The 25725-nt window shown below is 45.4% G+C and overlaps 1 protein-coding gene across 4 annotated transcripts in view; it reads left to right on the top strand.

The window, feature by feature from the left end:
* The window catches only part of POMGNT2 (protein O-linked mannose N-acetylglucosaminyltransferase 2 (beta 1,4-)), a 33073-nt gene extending 15055 nt beyond the window's left edge, over nucleotides 1–18018 (top strand). For 2 of the 4 annotated variants that reach the window (XM_076331105.1, XM_076331104.1), the window contains one exon: nucleotides 15707–18018. In XM_076331105.1, the coding sequence (XP_076187220.1) occupies nucleotides 15799–17535 (1737 nt within the window). In that variant the 5' untranslated portion in view covers nucleotides 15707–15798 and the 3' untranslated portion in view covers nucleotides 17536–18018. Of the gene's footprint in view, nucleotides 1–7286; nucleotides 7463–8965; nucleotides 9152–15706 lie in introns of those variants that run through there. The other 2 variants (XM_076331107.1, XM_076331106.1) reach the window with 2 other exon arrangements.
* Nucleotides 18019–25725: the final 7707 nt, after the last annotated feature.

Below are 25725 nucleotides of genomic sequence, written 5' to 3'. Positions count from 1 at the left end.
GGCCACCAGTGAATAGCAACTATGTCAGTAGGTTTGCAGATGTTCCCCTACCAACAGATACTTTCTGCTTTTCCTCTGAAACTGTCACCCCCTTATGTGTATTAAATGTCATATCAGCTATCTATGGGGGTGTTGTAACCTCCACAGAGGTGGGGTGAGAAGGAGGGCTGTAGGTAAATGATGCATTGATTTATTGGTGGGATTTATGGGGCAAAAATTAACTACCTTATTTTAAATTACTATTCAAATAAATAGAACAGTAAGTCTTATAAAAAAAACTCAAATCAGGCTCGAACCTCTTCCTCTTGCTGCTGTGCCCTTGATAAATATGCCTAGATTCAATAGTCCTTCCATGAATTTTCAGGCTGCCAAGGGCATGAAGAAGTTCTTCGTAGCTATTGAACTGTAAATTGATGCGTATGACACCTGGAGGAGTTGGAATGGTTTTGTACAAGTAACTCAGTGTATTCATCACACTTCCCCTATTGCGTGCAGTGGTTCACATGGAAGCCGAGAAAGATGATTCATATTGCTTTCTTCTCTTCCCCCTGTCAGTAGCAGCGGTAGCCCTCAGAGCAACATTTGAAAGAGTAAATGCCTGGCCCACAGCCATGTGTTACTACTGCTCTGCTGGGCCCTCTGATGATACTGTAATCAGATGAGAGATGAGGTAAGAATTGTTCTTTTCCACAGGGAAAATCAGACTAGGGTATTTAAGTACTAATCGAAAAACAATTTTAAGGAAGTGTTTAAATTGGCCAGCAGATGTTTTTCAGTCCTATGGCCTATGCTGTCAGGAAACACCCTTTTTTCTGCTCCAGTGTGAGACCTTACACTCTGTTCTGAATTTTCACATGAATATTGGCACCCCTGGGTGCTAATCCCAGTATCCCATAATATTGGGATATGCTGCCAACCCAGAACATGGATGTTTTGTGCTCCCTTAGCATCAATCTAAGTGCTTACACTAGCTGGGGGGGGCGGGGGGCGTATCCAGTAATACTGTGCTCCTATCAGTTGTTAATACTACACTACTATCATATGAATAGGGTTGGGTTATATCCTGGCTGCATCCCTTTAAGATGCGAGGCTATGGTGTACAGGTGTGGCTGAAGGGGGTGTTGGAGGTAAAACAATCTATTTGCAATTTTGGAACTCAAAATGGCAGTAAACCTTTTTATTTCTCCTGATTTGATTTAGCCTCTCCTTTACCTTGGCTCTGAACTACGTTCCTGTCATGCTGCTGTGCTAGGCACCTCTGGGCATTTGTCAGAGATTGGCTAATTGAAGCACATGCTCTGGCTTGGATCGAAACTGCTGTTTTGATCAAGATTGTAGATGCTGCTGCTGCCTCCTTGTGCAGTTCTTTCCATGAAGTACTAGGACTTTGGTTTGTAGGTTTTGGTTCTCCAGGGTTTTTAGGAAAGCAGAGAGTCCTTGAACATACCAGAAAGTGGAAGCTTAGGGCAAAGACAGCTGCGGGGGACAGTCCTGCTGTAATCCTGCTTGTGAACTGAGATGTTCTCATCAGTTCTGGAACAACTGCAGCCCACTTGCAAATGGGTGCATAATCCAGTGAAGGCAGTGAAATGCTTGGACATCTTAAGCCCTGTGCTTCGGATACTTCCACACACTTTTTTAGCTGTTCACCCCTACAGATCTGTCAAAGTGCCTGACAGTTCTGTTGTTTAGCCTAAAATGCAAGTTTTGTATTTCTGTTATTTCTCTTCTTTTACATACCTTGGTGCCCCTATGGTTCACATTCAAGGATGTTTTTCCTTTCAACAACTGTATTTTGCTGTGGTATTAGCATCTTAATTTCCTAAGATGTCTATGAGACTTGCTGGTTATGACTACCCTGTTTGTCTCAACAGACAGGAAAAAGGGACTTTCTTCCTTTTCCTCCACCCTTCTCAGGACAAGTCCGTGCTGACAGGCTAAGTTGTGGCTGCCGGGGGGTCTCCCAGGCACGCAGGAGGCCCCATGGCCCTCAGCATGGCAAGTGTGGATGGGGATAGAAGATGGGAGGAAGGTGTGCTGAGAGCAGAGCATGTCAGGCTCTGCTGCCCCGCCAGCAAGCTCTTTCAGAGCAACAGTGACAGAGCTGCTAACTTAATCCTTCCTGTCCTTTATTATGTTTAAACTGTCATCTGTGGTCTTGGAGGCCCTGGCTCCTGTCTTCAGCCCTGGAGCCTGTGGAGAGGAATGCAGCCTTGGGGTACACTAGAGGGTTTGATTGTTGATGGGTTTTTCACAGGAAGCTGCTACCATATTTGTGGCTGCTGGTGTGGTGTCCCCTACCCAGATCACTTTGACAGTTTCAGTCTTTTCATCTGTAAAATGGGAGATGTGTTTCTTCAGGTGATGTTGTGGTGATGAAGACCTAGTATTAAAGTGTTGTCGAGAGAGGGCAGATGATTTTTCTGCCGCCTAGGCAAAAATAGTTAACAAGTAGCGGGGCTGTGGGAAGCACCATGGTGAGGCCATGAGCAATACCCAGGGGTCTCGCAGGTGATGTTTTACCCTTGGTTTCTCATGTCAGTCTAGGTGAACATCACTTACTTACCAAGCTGCTCTTATGAGCATGAATTATTTCTGCTTCCTTTACAGACACATTGGCACTAATTACATTTGCAGGTACGCAGTTGGCATAGCTGTAGGAGAGGGAATTGGTTTATCTGTGTCACCTTGCTGACCAGTCATTACTGATGACAAAATGGGAACCTGAAAGAGCATAAGTGACACCTAGCTTGGGTGAGAACAGCTACCGAAGCCATCTCCTGCCCTGGAAACTAGCAGGTGACTCTCCCATGCCATTCATCTGAACACACATTGCATATAGCTGCAGGAGCAGGCCAGTATGTTCCTGCAATGCTGATAGGGTGGTTCCTAATGGGGATGGAGGGATTGTTAGACTGAATAGTTTAGCATATGACAAGTTCAGATAGCTAGTGTGCTTTTTCCATACAAGTATATGTTTTATATGTATAAAATATGCATATATCTGTGGAGGAGAATAAATATTTGTGAATTTGTCAGGTTGATGTAGAGACATGTAACCTAAGTGTGTGTGTGAAATGTGTTGGATCATATTTACACCTTTGTAAACCTAGTATTTATGTAAAACTTGCATCTTACGTCTCTTAAGCCTGGGAGTATATCATGCTTGAAGCAGTTGAGCAAAGGTGGGGTTTGGCCATTGAGATACTCTTCAAAAAATACCTTTTTCTCTGTCAAAGTATATTCTTGCTTAGCAATTTTCAATATTTGGCTGAAATCCTGGTCCTTTTGACATCAGTTTTAATGTTAGCTTCTGCAGAATCAAAATGCCATCCTCTCTGTGTCAACTCCCAATCTTGGTGTCCAGAAACCCAATGCTTCCTTTGTCTCCTTGTGTATTTATCAATACAAGGACTTTTTTTTTGTCAGTTCAGGCATGAAATTTTTTTGTGGTCTCAAACTGAGGTGCACTTTTGGTTGAAAAGCGCTGCAGGAAGAACAATTTCTTATAGAGCGTACTTCTAGGACTATAAATAATAAATGCTGTAACTCGGAGTGACACAGGCACCCCTGCAACTTATACGTGCAAGGCAAAGATTCAGTAAATAATGATTTACCTGCTTTTTGTCAGTCCTAAACCAAGAGGGGTCTATTCAGACTTCTTTGCTAGCTTGGTGAGTATTGTTTGTGCTGTACTGCTTTTTAGGAGTTCCAAAAATGTTAACTGTTTTTCTTTTGTGGCGCTGTTTTTGGAGGCTGCAACTTTATGAGGGGTATTAAATATTTATCAAACTCTTAGTTCTGAGCCAAGACAACCTATTCAAACCTCACCAACTTGCAGTAGGCTGGTGGTGCCAACTATTTGAGAAGAGCTTGGGGCTGCCATACTTAGTGCCTTATGGTGCAGTAGTAATAGTTGTTATTTCAGAGTTTTTGGGTTTATTTGATTATGTTTTTTTCTCCCCTTTAATGATGTAGTTTTGTTCAGTTACTTTGTGGTGTGGCAGACTGACAATAGGACCCTCTTCAGGACTGGGATTAAACTATCCATCTCCATGTGATGTGATAAATGGTACCCGTGAAATCTATGCATATACCTCATTCCAGGGGTAGAGGAGAAGCTTATTCATAAATAGAAGCCCAGTCTGTAAATGTTGTACTTTCTCCTCCATTAAAATCAAAACTTGACTAAGATAAGGAGCCCAGCATGGTATCTCTCGGTTATTGGGGTCCCACTGATAAAGTCCCTAACCGGAGGTGAAGGTCTGTGGAGTCAGTGGAAAGGCTCCTGTTAGCATCAGTGGAAGCTAGGTCATGCAGTGGAGCTTTCCGAAGTGTGGAAAACACAAAGTCAAGATGTGTTTTCTCAGGTGAAGTCAGCTGCAAATCTAACTCCACTCCTCAACTTTCAAAAGTCAGAGGAAAAACATCTGGCTTGTTCAAGACAGCACCTTTGCATTCACAGGGGTCAGAGGGCAATGAGATGAGTTAAAAAGTGAAGGGTGACTCTGGATATCCTTAGTCCCGACAGGACAGGCTGGGGATACTGGGTGGGCCTGCCAAAGAGGGGATTGCTTCTATTTGCTATTTTTTTTCTTTTTTTTCCTTTTTTCCCCCTTTCCTTTTTTCTCTTTTTTCTTTTTTCTCTCCTCTCCCCCCTCTCTCTCTTCTCTCTCTTTTTTTCTCTCTTTTTTTTTTCTTTGTCCCCAAGCTGCTGTGACCGACCAGTGTCCCTTTGGGATCCTCTCAGGACAGGCATAGGCTCATGCTGTCCATAGGCTCAAAGTCCACCTTGAGTTGGTGGGAAGAGGTGGCACAGGCCTGGAAAGGAGGGTATTGAAGTAGATGGCACCTTGTCCTGTCAATCCTAGTGGTTTTTAATGTTTCCAGGTGGGCCAGAACCATTTTGCTTGTTCTGTACCAAGAAGGCAGAGGTGTAAAAGCGGCACTCCAGAGCAGGAGATGAGAAAATGTCTGTTTTACTTCTGTGATGCCCTAGTTCAGTAGATGCAATAGTTGTGTTTATTCATCATGTTGGCAGGCTCATTTTTGAAGGTCTAGCTTTGTCAAGAATCTTTGGTCAATTTTGCACAATGTTATTGGGGTTTATTCTTTGTTTCTTTCAGCTTATTTTTCTTCTGTATTATGTTTTTAACTGGCAGTCAGAAACGCAAGATTATAAATTCCATGGTATTACTGTGTTTCCAAGCACGTGTGATGCTGAATGACGCCCACATTTCTAAGCTCTGATGGTGGCTGTATTCAGGCTACTAGTGGTCTTGAGTCCTGCCCAGGACAAGTCGTCATCTTCCTGGGGCTGCTTTGTGCCTCCAAGATCTGCCAGATCTCTCGCCTCAGGACTGCCCTGTTTTCATCTTATATTGGAGAAAACACTGCCCCTGCCACAGCAGGCAGGAGAAGCTGAATGAGGGACATGCTTGTTTTGAGGGAGTGGATCAGTGTCCTGGGAGGGAGGAGGAGATACCCAAGTGCCATCCTAGATTGCAGGTTGTCTCCATGCAGTGGCCTTCCGCAGGGGAGAGTCCTGGCTTCAGTAAGGTCAGGTACTTGATGGTGAATGAGAGACCCATCACCTGTAATAACTTGAAACGCTGGTGGATCCCCACCCCAAAAGTTGCAGGATATTTCAGTACTTAATATTGTGCGCTATTGCTACTGTGATTCAAAGTGTGTCGCCCCTCACTGCCCTGCAAATGCTTCAGCCTGTCACCTACCGCAGATTAATTTGGCAGGTCTGCTTTGCCTTCTTGAATGGAAACAGAAGGTTTCTCGGGGCTGGGGTTCCAGAGTAAGCAGGGGGTGTTCGTGGACAGAGTGATTGCAGACTTGGTCAACAGTAACCAGTCCAGGCAGTGTGACTCCATAGTGCAGTGAACCACCACAGATGCTGTAAATCCATTTATCCCCTCCCTCAGATCACTTCTAGCATGTTTTGGGGAGGGTAAGAAGCTGGAGATGCCATCTTGTCTGTGAGGCATATTTAGAGTGAGAGTTTAGGTAACATGCTAACCCCTTGTAGCTGCCTGACTGTCCTAGTTGAGAGTTTTGAATACCCCATATTTTACTTAATTGCATTTTTAATGCAGAGCCATTTGAGCTTCTTCATTTTGGCAGTGAAGATCATTCCTGTCATGAGCAAAAACCTAGGGATGCTTTTCTCTCTTTCCTTATGTAAAATGGTTGCTCTTCATCTGAGAGTATATGTATAGACATGTGTGTACACGTGGGTGTTAAAGAACTTTTCCTCTTTTTCATCATTCTTAGTTTACCTGTTAGGTCTCACTTAAAGGGAAAAAGCCTCCCAGATAATCAACAAGATGGATCCTGCAAATACATGGGCAAGACATTTGCAGCAAGCCTCATATGTTTCCTTGTGATCTATCTGCAAGTATGTCCCTACAGGGCTGGGATCTCACTCCTAATAACTGTGTTCGGTGGTGTGACTTCCTGCCATGAGCCTTTTGGTGAGTGCTGTGGCCAGAACCGGCCTGCTCTTCTGATCCCACATGTAGATCCAGTTGCTGGGTTAGGACTTGAAATGTTCCCAGTCAGTACTGCCTAGTTTGCCATTTTCAAGAAACTGCTCAGTTCCCACAGGTTCAAGCTCTGCTGAGAAGATTGGTGTAAGCTGCTTTCACCTTCATGACCTTCAGCTTGCACACAGTAAGATACTCTCTTATAAGCCCTGGCTCGTTTTTATGCCTTTGTATTTAAGAATTACTGTTTCCACCATAAAAGATAACTTCATTTCGAAAATACGGTTCCCTGGATCTCTGAAGGAGGGCACTCACAGCCTTGTTCAATACTAAGCCATTTGCTGACCATCACAGCTGGGAAATCGCTTCCCTGACGCTGAGGGAATTGCTAGAAAGTACGCCGAATGGCTTTCACATCCTCTAGCAAGGGGCATTTTTTTCCTTTCTCTCCTATTGTTTTGTCCTTTTGCGTGAAGTGTTTGGAATAGTAGTGGCATTAATAATATCTAAAAGCAGGATTTCTAAAATGCATCCCCCCCAAACCAGTTTGCAGTCTGTCTCCCAAGACATGCTCAGCTTTGTGAAACAGCACGTTGGTGTTTTTTTCGGTGTGGCCGCCCTTTGGGGATTTGCAGGAATACTGCAGCAAATCATCCTGCATGCAAGGCTGACCTCTGGGAGGCTAGCAAATTGAGGTGAGGCAGCTGGAGCAGTAGGACACTGCTGACAGACAGAGCATGCTCAGACCTGGGGGAGAACGGTAGTTCAGTCTGCAGATGGTGCACGGGTTACTGTGCTTAGAGCTGTTAGATACGATTTTTTCTTTTTCTTTATGGTGGTGGGGAAAGAAGAGGACTGGAGAGTGTTCGTTCCTCTGCGAAGTGTAGCTTTAAGGTGTCTTCTTTTTTCTTTCTCCTGTGAAAGAGAGGCACTGGATAGCATTTCCTTTTATTTAGCAACACCAGGTATGCGTGCATGTCCTGAAACACTAATCTATCAGTGATAGTACTTCCAAGATTAAAAAGGTTGCAGATGCTCTGAATTACTGTGTTTCTTTGCTGGGTGTAATTGTAACTGTGCTCTGTTTGCTGTGCTGATCACATATGGCTCTGAATTCAGTTTTGTTGGCGCTCCTGTCTGCAGTGTACTTCGGGGGGGGGGGGGAAGGTGTAGCATGTTTTTTGATGCTGTCTCCTTGCTCCCCCCTGCAACTTCACACTGAATCTCTCCTCTACATGTGCATGTGTGGGAAGGAGGTCAGTAGTTCATTTGTAATCCCAGGTCTTTGTAGTCCCTCTTTGTTTGACCGGTGGTTTCCTTTATCATTTTTAAACAGAAGTCTTGTGGGGAAAACATCTTTGATCTGGACTAAATTCTGTAGTTTTTCAGAAATGTGTTTCTTACTGGACAGGTGCTGCTTTGGGATTACTTTTTTTTTTACCCTCCCCTAAAAACATGCTAATGTAGAGCTTGTGGTAACCAAGGAGGGATTTTCACTGTTCTTATTGGCTGCGCTGTGCTCCAAACAATTTCGGCTTCTGCTTAGAATTTGCAGCACACGGGAGCCGTCTCAGGCACCGTGCTGATGGGAAGTGGGGAGAGCTCAGGCTGTAAATGGTGCTAAGCACCAGTCCCAGTGTCCAAATAACACAGGTACTCTTCCCATTGGAGAAGAAAGAAAGAAAGAATAGATAAAATACAGAGAATAACAAATGGCAGCTAAAGCCCAAAGGCATAGTTGGAGTGGCTGAAGCTCATCTTGTTCAGTACTTTAGGATTTCGCATCATATTCTTTTAAATTCACTTTTGCAGCATTAGTAAGTTTTCTGTTCAGCCACCCGCACTCCATCTTTGCTTTAGGTAGACCACTGAAATAAAATAAACCTGCTGCTCTCTGACATGTTTTTGTTTCTGACAAAGGTATCGTGCTTACTGACTAACAGCAAGAGACCAGGCAAAAGGAGAGGTTTTTTACTCATATGACAGTGCTGTTAATGCCAATATAACCTGATAGGTTTCAATGGGATACTCGGGTGAACAAAGATTGGCTGGAATGAACTCTGTTAAGCTTCCCCCACTGTCTAGCCATGGTTATTTTGAGTACCTTGAGTTTTCATCTTTAGGCTTGGGACTGTCAGAAGGTGAAGATTTGAGGGCTGAGGGAAATACTTTTTTTTTCTTTTTCAGCTCATTTTTCTTGCATCTCCCACCTCAAGCTTGTTTATATTTATCAGAAATGCATGTTATTTAGGAGAATTTTCTGGAGATCAGGGTTAGTTTTTGTTTGGGGAAAGGATTTCATACTCCATGTCATTCTGGATGGAGAAGAGATCTTGGAAATGTGGACCTTAAAAGCCCAAGAAGTATTCTTTTTAGTTTCATACTTTTAGCTCAGTTTTGTGGTTTGCTTATACGCATTGACTGCTTAGTGTTGGAATTTTTTTTTTTTACCTGTTCTTTTGTAGATCAAGACAGCAGTATCAACAAATATTAAATCAATGGCTGCTAGTCAACATGAAAGTCAGGCTGGATCTCTTCCTGTCCCAGCTCTCACAGACTCTGAAATTAAATGGAAGAAAACTTAGATTTTTCTATCCATAAGCACAACTGGAAGGTGTCCAGTAGCCACCAATATTCTCCTGTTCATATTGAAGGTATGTTTGCAGTAGGGACTGTTGCACAGAGCCTCAGTCTGCTTGGTTGCAGTCTTGTATGGAAAGATTTACAGTTTTGCTTTCTATTCTTGACTTATGCTAAACCATAAAAAACTGAAGATAAACCTAATTTTGATTACAACTGTCTATAGATACCTAAAGGTTTTGTGAGACAGTTGTTTTTTTGAAAAAATATTGTTACATTTTTATTTTATTTTTTCTGAATAAAGTTCTATATTTAAAATTCCACTTGAAGCTGCAGAGTTAAGGTATTCTTATTTTTCATATCCCCTTTTTGTATCAGGCTTCGTTAATGATATTTGTAGCTTTAACTACTGGGTTTGCTCCCTTCGAGAATCTGCTCTTTTCCTGTTTAAAAAGTCAGCACTTCTACACTTGGCTGCTTTTTACAAAGAAAATATTCCAGTATAGCAATCATTCAGTGTACAATCCTTTCTTTAATGTGATATGTGCTGTGAAAGATATATGTATCTCATTAAACAAATATAGTGAATAAGATGATAACAGCCTTTTGGGCTGTGGGGATTGACTTGCTTGTAGTTCTGTGGGAATCTGTGACAGAGATGAGAATAAAAGCCAGTTCTTGGCTGCCGAATCCTAACTCCCCCTCCTTCCAATCAGGAAAGTTGCCTTCTAGCAACTTCTGCTTTGAGCGTGAATGAAGTAGGTATTTAAAACTGCATGTATTACATATACTGTATCCTTAGCTAAGCCTCTTGCATCAGGGATGGGAGAAAGAACAGAAGACATTTTGCAGGGGGAGTGTGAAATGCCATGTTTGCATGCTTTACTTTGCCTGTGCTGGTCCTGGAAAGCCAGCCTAGCAAGAGACAGATCCGGGGGTAAGGAGCGCTAATGGGGAAAATGTCCTCGAGGAGGGAATATCTGCTCCCACCCCTGCCACTGCGTTGCCATAACAAGAAGGCGGCTCAGGGTCCCCTGCCCACTTCCCACCCAAGCGGCTCTGCCCTGACTCCTTCCCTGTCCTGTGGCAGAAGCAGCCCCAGTCCAGTTCCAGTTGTGCTGCATTTCTGGGAACTGCGGAGACGGTTCTGCCTGGACACCACTGCCATGACTGGCGGGCTCTGTGGGGAGCTGGTCAGCTGGGCTAAACCCAAGTTGACCTCCATGTAGAAGCAATTCTCTCTGTGCACAGAGTAGTGATGCTTTCTGGAAACATGTGTCCTTCATGCTTTTTTCCATTTTGTGACCTTTTTTTCTGGCCTGCTGTAGTTCTGGAAAACTGAGCATTGGCTTGGAAAGCGCTTGGGCAGTTGGTAACAAAAGCTTGGCAAGGCCTTAGTAGACAAAAAACAGCACTTCTCATTTTGTTAATACCTGCAGGACTAGGTGGTCCCCCTTTAGATGTGCTGTTCACCCCGGTGACCCTTGTTCTCCCTAATCAAGCTCTTGGTTTGTTCCTCTGGAGTTCTTAGTAGTGCATGTTTGTGGTTTTTTTTTCGTTGTGCGGACTTTGTAGCTTTTCTCCCAATTTGTTACCTAGATTATGATTTTTAAAATGGAGAAGAGATTTAAAAGTGTCCATCATATTAATAGCTTTAAAGTAGTGATTCATCCTACCCTAGCTTCATAATTAAAAAAAGAACAACAGAACTCATTTCTTAAATGAATCAAAACACTCCTTTATGCCAACTGCCTATTAGTAGAAATTTATCTCTCCCATCCCACCCACTCTGATCTCTTCTGCATGTTAACAAGAGATGAAGAACAGCTTCCCCATCTATGCTTCCTGTTGCTTTCCCACTTCCTAAGGATGTTTATAACATCAGATGACCAGCAGCTAACAGGCAGAAGGTGTTACTGTGTCCAAACTTCCAATAGAGTATTATGGGCCTGCAAGATGCTCGAGGTCTCTGCCAGAGGTGCTTGCTGAACACACCAGGCGCGTGCTCCTGAAGTCTTTACCTGCTTACCAGTAATCAGTGCTAGTTAGAGCAGCAGTAGCTGGGCTGAGGGGATGAAGCTGTGACCCTTTTGCTAAGTTAGTGAGAATTGAGGAAGAGAATGGGGTAGGCTCTTCATGCCTTGATCTCTTTTTGGAAAAAGAGAAAAGATAAGCTGACCAAAAATAGAGTGCCTCCCACAGGGTCTTAGCCTCTGGAGTGGCATCCATTGTGGCCAAGCTGCAAACCTCAGGAAACGCTCTTATTTCCCTTGCAAAGTCTTGAGCTGCCCCTGTGCCGGTGTGTTTGTTGAGCTCCGCATCTTTGACCGTGGGGTGCTGCAAGTCAGCTGCCCTGCTTCCCTGTCAGCATTGCTGCCAGGGAGATCTGCCCCTTATGTCTCCCTCTCTCAATCCCACTCCTCCCCTGCAGCCCGCTCCTGTCAGGAGTCCTCAAGGGCATGTCCCGTCCCCTCCCATGGGGCATCTTTGCTCTCTGCCAGCGAGAAGCTCTGTGCTGCTTTTACGTGCATGTCCCTTCTGGCTAGGCTCTAGTCTATCAGCTGTCGTGTCTTCTGTTGCTGAAGGATGGTGCTTTAGCATTTCAAAGCAGAGAGTAAAAAAATGTCAGTCCATGCGATTTCCTTGGTAACTGGGACACATTGCTCACGTGGAGCAAAGCTGTGGTTATCCCAGTGTGACTGGGAAGTGAGAGGGTGGATGAGTGTGGTAGGGATGGGAAGGAGAGAGTCTGTGGGCAACTGGGGGTGTGAATGGCCTAGATGCTAACCTATATGCGGAAAGAAACAGCACAGAGGACTCTGCTTTTAAGGAAAGTAGCAGTGTGTCTGGCCTGCCACTTCTGCAAGTGCTTTTCAGTTCTTAAGATGTTCTCCGATGACACCGTGGGAGGGGAATGGCAGCTCTAGACCCATTTTGTGAGGGAGATTTAGTGATGAAAGTTTCTTTTATTGTGAAGTAGCTCTCTTCAGGTGGAAGATTAAATGCTTTCACCTATTTCAGAGTTACCTGCTGCCTCCTGGGAAAGTTTCCCATCCCAGGACTACTGCTGCTGACAACACTTAATGACTGATCTCAGCTTGGGGGACTGAGGAGCCAGGGTACATAGAGAGTGATTGCTTGCCTTTACCCCCTTGGTGCAGCCTCTCCTGGGTATGTAAAAGCAAATAGTGGGATGGTTTGTTACTATTTATGTTCTGTCACTCCCTGAAGAACCAAAGATTTTAGTTCTCTAAGGTCTGTGTTCACCGAAAGCAAAAGGTGGATGATGAAATGTGGGGAAACAGGCAAAGAATCAAGACTGTTCCCTGAGTACCTGTGAAATTCTCCTTTCAGTTCTGCCTGTGACACCCCTTCCTGTCGATATCCCCTTGTTCACTTCCATCAAAAGCAGCTTTCAGCCAAGCAGCATGAACCAGAATTTACGAACTGGCAATGAGGAACGGGAATGAAGATGGATTCCTTCAGCATTGCTAGCTTTTAACATTCATTCCTGACACCTGGTTGGCTAAAGCACATACACTCACTTCAGCTAAGTGCAGGGAAGTGAAAGAGCTGCAGTGAGGGAAGAGATGGAGGAGGGCCTTGCAGGTGATTTTTATTAAAAAGCTGAGTTGTTCATTTGTAGCCATTTAGTGGGTATTGCTGTAGCAGAGTCTGAAATGAAAATTGCTAACCTCCAAACATTGGCCACATCCATCAGGCTGTATCTCTGAAGTGCCTCTTATGCCCTTCCCTTGCGACTGGAGGAGAGAGAACAAATCAGTTGGGGTGAAACATTAGAACAGGCTGTTTCCAAGGAGGCCTGTTTGGCTCAAGGGGTTTGTAATGGTCAACGGAGCTGTCCATCACTGAGATGCCTGTGAAATGCAGGTGGTATCGGTGGTGTTTTTATGGACTGCTGGCTTCTGATGCCTTTGAAACACCCACACATACACACTCTCCCTGCCATACTGGAATAATAGAGGCCATGTGGTTTTCCCCCTCTGACAAGTTCTTGCAACTTGCGTTGACTCCGTTGAACTTGTAGGTACTTTGTTCTTCTGACCTGCAGTAATTAGCTTTCACAATGCCCGCAGACTGGCCTTCATTTGAAATGTGTGCTTGTGGCAGAGGACTTGATTGTTAAAGGTCTCCTTCACGTACTGACTAGCAGGCTTTGCATGTGGCTGCTTGGGCTCAGTCCTTTCCTTGGTGATGCTGCTGGAGTCATTTAAAGCTGTGCTCACAAGATGAGAGGTCTGTAGTGGAGAGGCTATGTGGAGAGTTGGATCATATCATTAGATGTCTTTCAAAGATAGTGAAGAAGTAAAATGAAGCTTTGGTAGTCTGGTACCAACAAAATAACTTAAGATCTGTCCCCATCAAAAATTTATTTGCAATCAAACCAGTTTTCAGGAATTAGCAGAGCCTAACCAAGTGATGTACTGCTGTCCCCAGTAGGTTTCCATTCAAGGCTGTCCATGGAACAGCCATGGTTGAGAGTTGTAAAGCCATCAGGAGCAGCAGTCATCCCCTGTTATAGAGAAGGAAAGATTGAGAGGTGATGGGACAGCTGTCATTCGTCTGTGCAGGATATCTGTGGCACCTGGGACAAGACCAGGCTTAAATTGCTGTGGTGGAAACAAAGGCTGAGTGTTAGGAAAGAGTTTATCACAGTCCTTCATGCCTTTATTGCTAGAGAGTGGCTGAAGAGATGAATGAGTATTAAGAATGAGGTAGATAAGCATCTTTTGGGAGTGGTTTAGGGAGAGCTGATCCTGCCCTGGTAATTAGATGACCACTCTGGGTCCCTTCCCATTTTCTTTTCCATGTTTGAAATCAAAACAACACCTTTTTAATTTGCTGCTCGCTTTTAGGGAGTTGCTAAATGAGGCAGTTTTTCAGACCACTTGCCAAAGGAGGTGGACTTCATTTCTGTTTCATTTGAGTAGCTAGAGCTGCTCTGAAATTGAAATGAATTTGTTGCTCAGATCCCCAGAGACCACCTCTTGAATCTGTGTGGCTTACGGCTAGCACTCGTTTCTTTGGCATTATTCAGTCTCCCACGTACCTTCAGTTCTTCCTAAGACAGGGATCCTGCAGACTGTTGGGATCTCACAGGCTGTAGGGATCCCTTCTAACTTCACTGAATTCCATTAATGATTCTCCAGTCAGTTCCAAGCTGCATGAACCAGACTGCAGGATCAAGCTCTTAGGCTGCAATATCTTTTTTCAGAACTCCCTTGACAGTAGAGAAGGTGTTCGCATTGGTCCTAAATATGCCTTGCTGTCTTCCTCTACTCTGGCATATAAAAACAAGCATCTCTGGGTTAAAACGCTAAGGGACTATTGCTTGGGATGTCAGAGCATGTGCTTGAGACATTGCTTTTTTTTCCCCTCCCTCCAAACTTGCATCAAAGGGAGTTTAAATTGCTACCTTTAAAAACTGGAGTTAGAAACAGTCTAATCAGGTATATACCAATCAGAAATTTCCCTTCCTATATTCCCCAGGAGTCATGGCTGCAATTATTTACAGCCTGACTAGCAGTGAACCTTGATGCATAATGAAAATTGGAGCCTGTAAATACTGTAGGTGAATCAATATCTCAACTGAAGTTCACAGTTGAAAATGTAATCAATACTCTGATATAAGCCAGTAGTGTTTCTACATAGAAGGAAAACAGCAGCAGGATCTCTCCCATAACAGAAAAAGAAACAGGGAGGCCTTGGAGCAGCACAGAAGAGGTTCTCAGGTTGGAATGGGGAAACACCAACACTAGAAACACTTCAAATGTATTACCTTCCCATTTGTATAAGGCTTGGTTCTGCTGGTACAAGTCAGACTCTCACTAAATGAAGGTTTGATTGCTGCAACAAAAGCGGAGCTCTTTTCTCTCCCATGCCCGTGTTTCTTTTGGAAGATGATGGCAGCTCCTAGCCTTTGGTCCCAGATTGCAGCCAAAGAAATGACTGAGTGACTTGGGACACAAGGCAGCCTGTAGACCTGCAAGTCCTGCCCCCACCCCCCCAATAAAATTAAATAGAATGTTATGTTCACTGGGTCACATTTCATATTGGAATGGAGTGTAGCAAAATCTATACTTGGCAATACTTGTACTATTATTATCTGCACAGTAAAGGCGAGAGGCAGAGTTGGGTACTTGCAGACATGCAAAAGGCCTATGGCAGATCAAGAGAAGGAGCTAGGCCTCCCAAGCCCTGTGCGAGTGGCTCAGTGATTGTAGCACTGTCTTTTCTCTCGCTGTTGGACTGGTCTGCAAAAAGCAGAGTGAGCCAAAGTCCCGGGGAACATACCATTTTTTCTGACAAAGCTTCATAGAGCTCATCCTCAAACTCTCTTACTTTTTCTTCTCCAAAAGGGTGGAAATGAAAATGAGAGAGGAAGCCTTCCTGTAGAACAGCTCCCAGTTCTGTTTGCCCCTTTTTTTTTTTTTTTACAGTTTTGGGTCGTGCTTTGGCGCTCTTTTCTTCTTTTCCCTCATTCCCTGGAAGGGGGAAAAAATGCTGAAAAAAGCCTAAACTCTCTTGGGTGGCCCATAAAATATGATTTGTGGTGGAGCTGTAAACCTGATGTTTAAATGGTTCCTTTCTTGTTTTATTTTCCACAGGTCTTTGCCCTCACCATGTCAAGGAGTGTTAACGATGTGTTCCCTCTCCATTGCATTCCCCACCTGTCATCTTGCTAGGATCTAACTACAGAATGAACATAGCAGCTGTGTTTAATGCCCTGCTTGTGTCTGTCCTCACTGCTGTGCTGTGGAAGTACATCAAACTGCGAGAGCATGTCTTCATGGTCGAAGAGGAGTTGGTCCTCACGCGTCAGTCTCAGGAACTCTCTCAGGTTCAGATTGACTACCATGCAGCTCTCCAGGCACTGGTGGAGGACGGTACCAGGATGGTGTGCACCGGCAGGATGCACACCGATCGCATCTGCCGCTTTGAGTCCCTCTGCTACTCGACCGAGGCTGAGGAGTTTGTCTACTTTCACAGCAACTCCTCGGTCATGCTACCTAACCTGGGCTCCCGGAGGTTCCAGCCGGCTCTGCTTGACCTCTCCTCGGTGGAAGATCACAACACCCAGTACTTCAACTTTGTGGAGCTGCCAGCTGCTGCGCTAAAATTTATGCCAAAGCCGGTCTTTGTGCCTGATGTGGCACTGATCGCTAACAGGTTCAACCCAGACAACCTGATGCACGTCTTTCATGACGACCTCCTCCCCATTTATTACACCATGCAGCAGTTCTCTGATTTAGATCTGGAGGCACGGCTTTTCTTCATGGAAGGGTGGAGTGAAGGTGTTCACTTTGACCTCTACAAGTTACTGAGTAACAAGCAGCCGCTCCTCAGGGAGCAGCTTAAAACCCTGGGCAGGCTCCTCTGCTTTACCAAATCGTATGTGGGACTGTCCAAAATCACCACCTGGTACCAGTATGGATTTGTCCAGCCACAAGGGCCGAAGGCTAACATCTTGGTTTCCGGTAATGAGATCAGGCAGTTCACCAAATTCATGATGCAGAAGCTGAACATCAGCTTGGAGGAAAGCTCCAGTGAGGAGTACATCGTAGTGTTCAGTCGAACAATCAACAGACTTATACTAAATGAGGCAGAACTAATCCTGGCTCTTGCTCAGGAGTTTCAGATGAAAACCATTACCGTCTCTCTGGAGGAGCATTCATTTTCTGACATCGTCCGGTTGATCAGCAATGCGTCCATGCTGGTCAGCATGCATGGGGCCCAATTAGTCATGTCTCTCTTCCTGCCAAGAGGTGCCACGGTGGTGGAGCTCTTTCCTTATGCTATCAACCCTGAACACTATACCCCTTACAAAACCCTGGCAACCCTTCCTGGCATGGACCTGCAGTACATTGCCTGGCAAAACACCGACAGGGAAGACACCGTTACCTACCCGGACAGACCTTGGGATCAGGGCGGGATTGCTCATCTGGACAAAGCTGAGCAAGAGCGCATCATTAAGAGCACAGAGGTGCCGCGGCACCTCTGCTGCCGCAACCCCGAGTGGCTGTTCCGTGCCTACCAGGACACAAAGGTGAACATCCCTTCTCTCATCCATGTCATCAGGCAGATTGTGAAGTCTAAGCCTGGACCCAAGAAACAGAAGTGGTCTGGTAGCCTCTACCCTGGCAAAGTGAGGGATGCCAAGTGTCAAGCGTCTGTCCAGGGCACGAGCGAAGCTAAACTTGCCGTGTCCTGGCAGATCCCCTGGAACCTGAAGTATCTCAAGGTCAGAGAGGTGAAATATGAAGTATGGATACAAGAGCAAGGGGAAAACACTTACATGCCTTATATATTGTCCCATCAGAATCACACCTTCTCAGAAAACATTAAGCCGTTCACAATATACCTGGTGTGGATACGCTGCATCTTCAACAAAAATCTCCTGGGACCTTTTGCAGATGTGCTCTTGTGTAGTACATAACCTGTTGCGCTGCCTGTACAGCTCTGCCCTGCTCTCCACTCCATTTGTGGTTTAAAACTTTGTGTCTTGTAGTTTGTAGAGGGCTGAAGAGGACTAGACTGTACCAGTGCCTAAGTGTCCATTTTATTGCACTCCATGTGTGTTCTTTAAATGGTATTTATTTCCAGTGAGTGTTTAAAAAAAACCAAAACAGCCACCTCTGTGTTCTTCAGAGTAACTTCCAGAGGTTAAATTACATGCTGAATACATGTAATTGAAACAGAATGGAAGTGAATTGTGTGTACCTTGGTCGTGATTTAAATTCGTTTCTCTTGTGTGGTGAGTATTTAAGCACAGCATTAAACCGCAGTTAATTCCATGGCTAGGTGGGCAATTCTCATCAGCTTTTTCATTGTAAGTTACTTTTTTCAATAACTCTGACTGTAACTCTGCGTTCAAGATTTGGTACGAGAGCCTTCATTAAACTGCTGTAAACCTCCTCAATATTTTTTTGCTTTTTATTATCTGTCAAAATGGTTATTGTGATAGATTTATCTATTGCTGTGATAAAATGTGTATATGGGTAGCTTTTTATTTTTCATATTTTGGCTGAAGAGAATGAGACTACAGTATCAGCTTCATGTTTAAAATCAGATTTTACTGCACGCCAATAGCAAAAGGCTAGAGTAGCAGATGGGAGATAGAAGAGATGGGGTGGATAAAATAATTTACTGTGGTTTAAGATCTGTTTTCATTTTGTGAGTTATGTACAGGTCTGTGGGAAAGGAAGGGGATGGCTTGGAAGCGGTGACAGGGAAGAGATTGCACTTACAGCAGTCCGCTCAGGAAAATAATTTTTTTGGTGTTTGATCAGAATAATATGTTGATAATAACTGCTAACAGGTACGTGCTTTGCGAAGTAATAGGCAGGTGGTCTCAAAAGGAAGCTTTCTGGGCACAGGTTTTCCTGGATGTTGGTGGGAGGAAGCAGAGTCAGGCAGGGGGCAAGTACCTGGGTGCCGTCGCATTGGGCTGGACAGAGCGCGTGGCAGGGGCTGGGCTGATGACACTCACACCTCTGTTGCTCTGGTCAGGGGAGTAGCTTATTCTAGACTTACACTCGTTTTCCCCAAGATCAGAATCTGGCTTCATTGCTGGGGTAACACACTACCTACTTAAGACCTGATCCTGCACAGTTCTCCTTTAGGTAGAGATCCTAAATGATGCTGTCTTTGAAAAACAGCTCTGTGTCAAAAGTACAGGCCCTTGGGGAAGAAGAAAAAAGGGGCAGGAGCGTGAGATGTTTCACTGATAGAAGTCAGCATCCTCCATAGTTTATAACCAATGTTAAAGCAACAGGAAAAGTGCTTTCTTCTCCGCTCCCTCCCTAGTCCCCACTGTCCTCCCGAAGTCTGGATGGATGTTTGAACAGTAGGATAAATGGCTTGCTTTCTGAGTGACGGGCTGATAGACGAGCATCTCAAGGCAGGATTATAATACGAGTTTTAGAGAGAGGGGGAGAAAAACATTGCTGTACAAATCAGACAAGAAGCAGGAGGGTTGAAAAATGAGCGAGACACTGCAGTACAACATTGGACCTTCAGGCTACTGCTACTTCTGTATATTCATTTTTATTATGTCTCGCTTTGTTTTCGAACATGTTTGTGATTTAAAGGGGGGGAAAAAAAACCAGAACAACAATCCCAAAGTTTGTGTTTGCTTTGCCATTGTAGCCTTGACAACTAATAATTTTTGCCTTGATATTTTAAAGGGGCATGTGAATACTCCTGCTGTTGTTTTCTTAGGACAAAATGGGCTTCTTGCTGAAGTGAAGTAAGTGTCTGAGCCATGCCCCAAAGTCTCCACGTGGCCGCACATCACATGTCACGTATATGTCAGAGGTGAGAAAAACTTTCATAAACAGGTAACAGATGTGAGAGCAGGCTGTTTAGGGAAGCCACGGGGACCTGTAGCTCCCCAGGACCTCACTGGCTGATTAGCTCCCACTCACGGCAGGGTTTTGCAGCAACCTCGCATCCCCACATCCGTTCAAGTTGCAGGTAGCCCTGTGGCCACTGGCCGTCCTGCTGGCTGTTGCAAGGGTGGTGTAATGTTGGCACTCTACGAAGTCGGTATTAAATGAGCCTTCAGAAGGATGACGTTCGGTCAGCGTTCGTTTGCATCAGTTTTCAGAAGTAATTTTCTTTGGGTGTGTGAGCTGCCTGTGTTCCCCTAACCACCTTTTGTCCTGTGTGTTGCTTTCCTGCCTTTCTCAGTGCCTTTGGTAGCAATCCTTTGCCCATAATTTGTAGACCGTCCCATTTCACTTAAAATTGGGTTTATATGATTGCAGATTTTCTAACATTTGCAGATTGGTTACAGCACATTAACTATTTTCTTCTCATATCCTAATGATTCTAATCAACAAAATTGGCTACAGAGCAATGAAGTATCATATATGTGGGTTTCCATGCTCTTAACTCTAGCGTGAAGCGGTCTCTTGCATTCAGAGACTCGCTTTTTCCAGAAGATAATCAAATGTGCTTTCCAAAAATGTGCATTCAGGTTCTGTCTTCCTCGTCAGCGCTGTGAGTGCTTTACGAGGTGGAAACAAAATTAAGGGATTTTTTTCTTTTCAAATTCTGAGATACCTGAACACTGAAGTTGTGACGGTGATGTTGCCATTTGCCTCCAACACATGCCCAGTGTAAGAATGTCTATACCGGAGCTTCAGTGCTATACCTGAATTCCTCCCCTGCCAGAGCACGCAGCACTGAGAGTACATGGCCCAGCCTGTAGCTGTCATAAGTCAGGCACAGTAATATTATGCTGACTTATACTACCTCAAGAACTGCTCTGGAGTGCTAGCATCTTCCCGTAGTGAATTTTCTTTCCTTTTAATAACTTTGCCGTCAGTGGTCTGCAGGCCCGTTCCATTTTTCTCCCCCCGTCCTCCCCTGTCCCACGGGCTGCTTGTTTCCCATGCTTCACACGAATATCCTCTCGCACAGCCTCCAGCCTTCACGTGTCAAGACTTTTTTATGTCAATGCCACTTCTTAATTGATCAGAAGGAATGCTTGCCTGGCATTGCTTAAAGTTTAATCCTGTAACGAATGCAGGCTCTCCATGCACAGGGGCTGGGGCTGCATCTCTAACACGTGCAGCAAGGTGGGGCTGGAGCTGGGTTGCTGTATTTCCAAAACAGCTTGTTCCTCAGGCAAGCTTATGGGGCTCCTTTTGACAAGTTGTGTTGTGCAAGAGACTCGCACCTTCCACTATTGCATAATTTGTTTTTGCTCCCAGAGCAAATACATTAAGCTCTGTGGTGCTGCCTGGCCCCGTTGTCCTGGAAGAAGAGGAATAGCTGGGATTAAATCCAAAGCCCTCTGGGGGCAGCGCAGGATACAAATAGCAAGCTGGTCTCCAACTCGCTGCTGCCGGGCTTGGCCATGCTTATGGAGGTGGATCATCTAGGAGGATTTCCTCTGGCTGCAGTTTCACATCTCCTTTTAATTAGCCAAAGTGCAAGGTGCACCCAGCTGCTGCGGGAGGGCTCCTTACCGACACGTACGAGGACGAAGAAGGACCAAATGGAGCATTTACCAGCTTGCACGCATGAGGGGTTGGAGCAGGAGCTGCAGGTTGTATGGTAACGCAGTTCCCTACGGGACGGGACTTTTCAAGTGTGATAGTGACTTTAATAGAGCCAGAGCAATTCACACTACTGTTATTTTCCGTTGCTTATAGCCCAAACTCGCCCTCAAGAACCATATCCAAGACTAGAAACATTTCTGAAGAGGCTCAACTCCACTCTGGCTTGGGTGTGTTTCTCGAAGGACATGCTGCCACCGGGGCTGTGGAGAGTTGAGACTTACTGTCCTGGTTTCGGCAGGGACGGAGTTAATTTCCTTCCTAGTAGCTGGTACAGTGCTGTGTTTTGGATTTAGGGTGAGAACAATGTTGATAACACACCAATGTTTTAGTTGTTGCTAGGTAATGCTTACACTAGCCAAGGACTCTAGTTTCCCATGCTCTACCGACTGAGAAGGCTGCAGGTGCATAAGAAGCCGGGAGGGGGCACAGCCAGGACAGCTGACCCAAACTGGCCAAAGGGATATTCCATACCATGTGATGTCATGCTCAGTATATAAACTGGGGGAAGAAGGAGGAAGGGGGGGATGTTCGGAGTGATGGCGTTTGTCTTCCCAAGTAACCGTTACGCGTGATGGAGGCCTGCTTTCCTGGAGATGGCTGAACACCTGCCTGCCCATGGGAAGTAGTGAATGAATTCCTTGTTTTGCTTTGCTTGCGTGTGCGGCTTTTGCTTTACCTATTAAACTGTCTTTATCTCAACCCATGAGTTTTCTCACTTTTACCCTTCCCGTTCTCTCCCCTATCCCACCAGGGGGGAGTGAGCGAGCGGCTGTCTGGTGCTTAGTTGCCGGCTGAGGTTAAACCACAACACTTACCGATGGTGCTTGTCTTAAACGGACCACCCCTTGCTCAACACAGTGGAAGACCAGTTGCCCTGGAGGTATTGCCTGAGGAGCAGGTTAGAGTAGCGCAAATTGAAGGCTGAAAAGCCACTGAGTCAGACCCTCTCCAGGACTATGGAGTGGTGGGAGGGACTTGTTCCAACCAGCCTGGCGGGTGGCATTTGGCATGATCGCCTGCGGGAGCTCATGTCAGAAAATTTCTAGAGCATTTGTGCGCCAGCTTCTCAGGAATCTAACACACTGGGAAATAATAATGAAATCCTATTTTTTCTCTTGTTTTATATGTATATTTTAATAGTCCTTTTGAGATAGCCTGTGTCCTGCCAAGCAACTATCAGCATCCTCTGTGTGACTTTTAAACCTCATCTAGAGGTGTGGGGGTTTTTTAAACCTTTTAAACTTTTTAAACCTCATCCAGAAAAACCCATGCCTACCATAAATTATTACTAGCTAGCTTTTGCTTAGCAAAATTTTTGCACTGTTTTTACTGGCCCTATGGATTTCTCCAGCTTGTGGCTTCTTTTTTCTCACAGGCTGCCTGTGGGTGGTAGGGGCAGGCAGTGATGTGCTACCTGCAATCCAGACTGGTCACCCGGTGCGGGTTTTACACCTCCAGAAAGTGGCTGGAGATATTTAATCAAAATATTTGGTTTTGCAGAGTTCAAATTGAGATTTTTCTGTCTCCTTCCTCTCCCCTCCCCTGATTCTTTTGGACAGATCTTTATCTTAAGGAAATAACAGTTCTTAAGAGCAATAACTTGGGACTTTCAAGAGCTACTATGGAGAGAAGGAAAATAAAAAGGAAAAACAAACCCTTTAAAAGATAGCTTAGGAAATATGTTTGCAGGAGAAACCAGACCATTTCTTAGGAGGTTTTTGGTTAGAAATAATGCAAAGTGCCTTTTTTGGCTTCATCACCTCAGTCTCTAACAAGTAAATACGTTACTCAAGATAAACGTACCACAGGAATATTTTTTCAAAGCTGTCTACCGATTTTTTTTTTTTTTTTTTTTTTTCCCCCCTTCCATTTCAGGCCACCTTTTTGTCTTTGTCTCTAAGGCTCTGCGCATCCACCGCTCCGGGATGTCTGGATGCTTTGTCCTGAGACACCAGCACCTCACAGGACCCAAATTAAATTAAGACACTTAGGAAATGCTTTCTTTTAAGACACTGCAGGCTGTTGGTGTAGATGGCTCTGAGGTGGAGCCACATTTACTGCAGGTGGGCTGGCAAGGGCTCTGACCTGAGCCTTTAACCTCTTTAGGACAGAAGTTGGTCCATCTGCACAGCAAGGAGGTTGTTGCTCTCTGAGATCCCTGGGTGAAAGGGACTCTATAAGCACAACATCATTTAATTTATATTAAACAAAAGGGTGAGTTCAGCATCTTTATTGCTATATCTCATCTGCTGAGCTATATAAATAGCAGACTTATTTCTACAATATTTTTGCTTCTGGTGTCTGTGCAGTGTAAGCAGGGTAGGTTTAGTGGATAAAAGAGCACTTAATTTTTCCCTGCTGGACTTGGGGTAGGCACACTCTTGGAATGACTTTCAATGTGATGACTGACAGTCCATCTGTGCTGTGGGTGGTATGAGAAGCATCACCATCTGCATGTGCGTGAAGCACATCACTGTCCTTATGTAAGAGAAGTCACCTCCGCCAGCATGTCCCCCCAGGGGGGCTTGAGCCAAACCCTCTGCTAGCACGGGGCTGGCTGCGACTCAGCAAGCCGGCGCGAATTTACACCGAATGAGGGCCCGTCCCTCCTTGTCACACTCAGATTGTCCCTTTAGAACATGCTGATTACTAAATTAATTGTTGGCAGATAAGCCAAATAGCCTCCTGTTTTCTCAAAATAATTTGGCAGTGATCATCACCTTTAAATGCTGCTTAGTCCTGCCATGTGAAAATGTGTTGCCTTTAAAATTTAATTGAGTTTCCCTTTGTTTGGTGTTTATTCAAACGGCTCGCTCAAATTGCCTGATTTACCTTCTGGGTTAGCCGTGTCCCTGTATGCATAATGTAGCATCCACAGACGAAGCCACTCAGTTTAGCATCTCTCTTCTCAGTCGGAGAGACTCCCTGTTCTTTTGTCCTTCCTTACTTCAATGTTACCCTGGTCGCTAGCAATAGCGGTCACCTCTTCCAGCTTGGCCAGCGTGGGGGTAAGGTGAATGGAGGTGGGAGAGTCTGCGGGCATACCGTCGCCAGCAGCAATGTCATTTTCCCACTGCGTGTGGATTTCCCACGGTGTTTTCCTGTGGACATTTCTATCGGTGTGACATTTCTGTGATGAGTCAGTTCCTCCTGCTTCTTCAATCCGCCTGGCAAAAACCTGCTGGGTCCCTGTTGCCATCCACGAACGGGTACTGAGGTGGCAGCTGCTGTGCGGACTCCGATGGATCTCTTGCTTTGGGGTGATTTCACCAATATTGAAAAAAAACCAGAGCTGAATACTGGCCTTTCCCCACCCTTCAGCCCCAGGGGCCAGGTCTGCTTGTATTCAGGGACCGTTTATGCCAGGAGTGTCCCCATGGGCTCCTTGGAGGATGGCAGTGCCTTCCCAGCAGATACAAGTCACAGGCTTGGGCGAGCGCAGAGCTGTGCCTGCTGCCCCGTGGTTCCCCTGGCCCTGCCACAGGGGCACCTGCCCAGAGGCAGAGAGGAGCGGGGGCTGGTGGCTGCCGACCCCGCAGCACCCTGCGTCTCCATCCCACCCAGGTGCAACTGGGTCTGGGCTGGCTGGAGGCATCTCTCCCTGTATTTTGCTTTCCCTGGCATGGCTACCACCATACAGGCGTGGTGTGAGCTGTGTAGGTTGGCTTGGGCAGCCACTTCACCTCCTTCACCCCTACCTTTTGGTGGGTGATGCCCACTTCTCCTCATTCAAGAAAGCTTTAATACTTGATTTGTTTACCCAGCCACACGTCTCCCCCCAACACCAATTTATGGCTCAAGGAAAAAGACTTTCTGTAACGACTCAACAAGGACCACAAAACATCCTGGTGTTCCTGCGTGTCTTGTTGGTGGCAAGGTGTGACAGACCTGGGTTAGGAAGCAGAGGCTCAGGCTGCTGCTCAAGCTGACTAGCAGGGTAGGGGGACTGGTGGCCACCTGGCCAACGCTTTCATGAAATGTGCTTAGTTTTTATGGGATTCTCACTGCAAGAAGCATGGAGGAGAGGGAGGTGGTCTATGGGGCACTGCCATCTGGGGTGACTTACTGGAGAATCTCCTATGCTTTAGGTGAGAGACCAGTGGAAGACTGTAAGTCCAAGCCATCGGTTTTAGCTAGGGACTCTGAGATTTGCTGTTTGTACAAGCCCTCTTCCCAATCCTGCTCCTCTGTTTCAAGGATTTATATCATTCTCCATTACTTTGTTCTTTTTATTCCCTCTTCTCTAGACTTCATCTTCTGTTTTGCCATCAGAAGATGGAAAATTTGAGCTGGACTTTGGGCAGGGGGGAGCAGAGGCGAGAGCTCCATGGGAGAACACCAGCGTGTCTCCAGCCATGGCCAGGGAGCCCCTGATGGCATCACTTGTGCAGCCCAATGGAAGATAAGTGCAGCCCTCCATATTTCATAAACATCTTTTTTTTTTTTTTTTTAAATCTATTTCCTTCTGACAGAGAAAGGCGCTTTCCTCCACACATGAATACCTTGCAGTTTCAGAGCCAGTCGTGAAAAATCCTTCCTCCTTCCTCCAAATTCCT

Source organism: Aptenodytes patagonicus, chromosome 2 (genome assembly GCF_965638725.1).
Source record: "Aptenodytes patagonicus chromosome 2, bAptPat1.pri.cur, whole genome shotgun sequence".
NCBI classification, from domain to species: domain Eukaryota; kingdom Metazoa; phylum Chordata; class Aves; order Sphenisciformes; family Spheniscidae; genus Aptenodytes; species Aptenodytes patagonicus.
The sequence above is the reverse complement of the archived record's forward strand: the minus strand, read 5'-3'. Positions and strand labels throughout refer to the sequence as shown.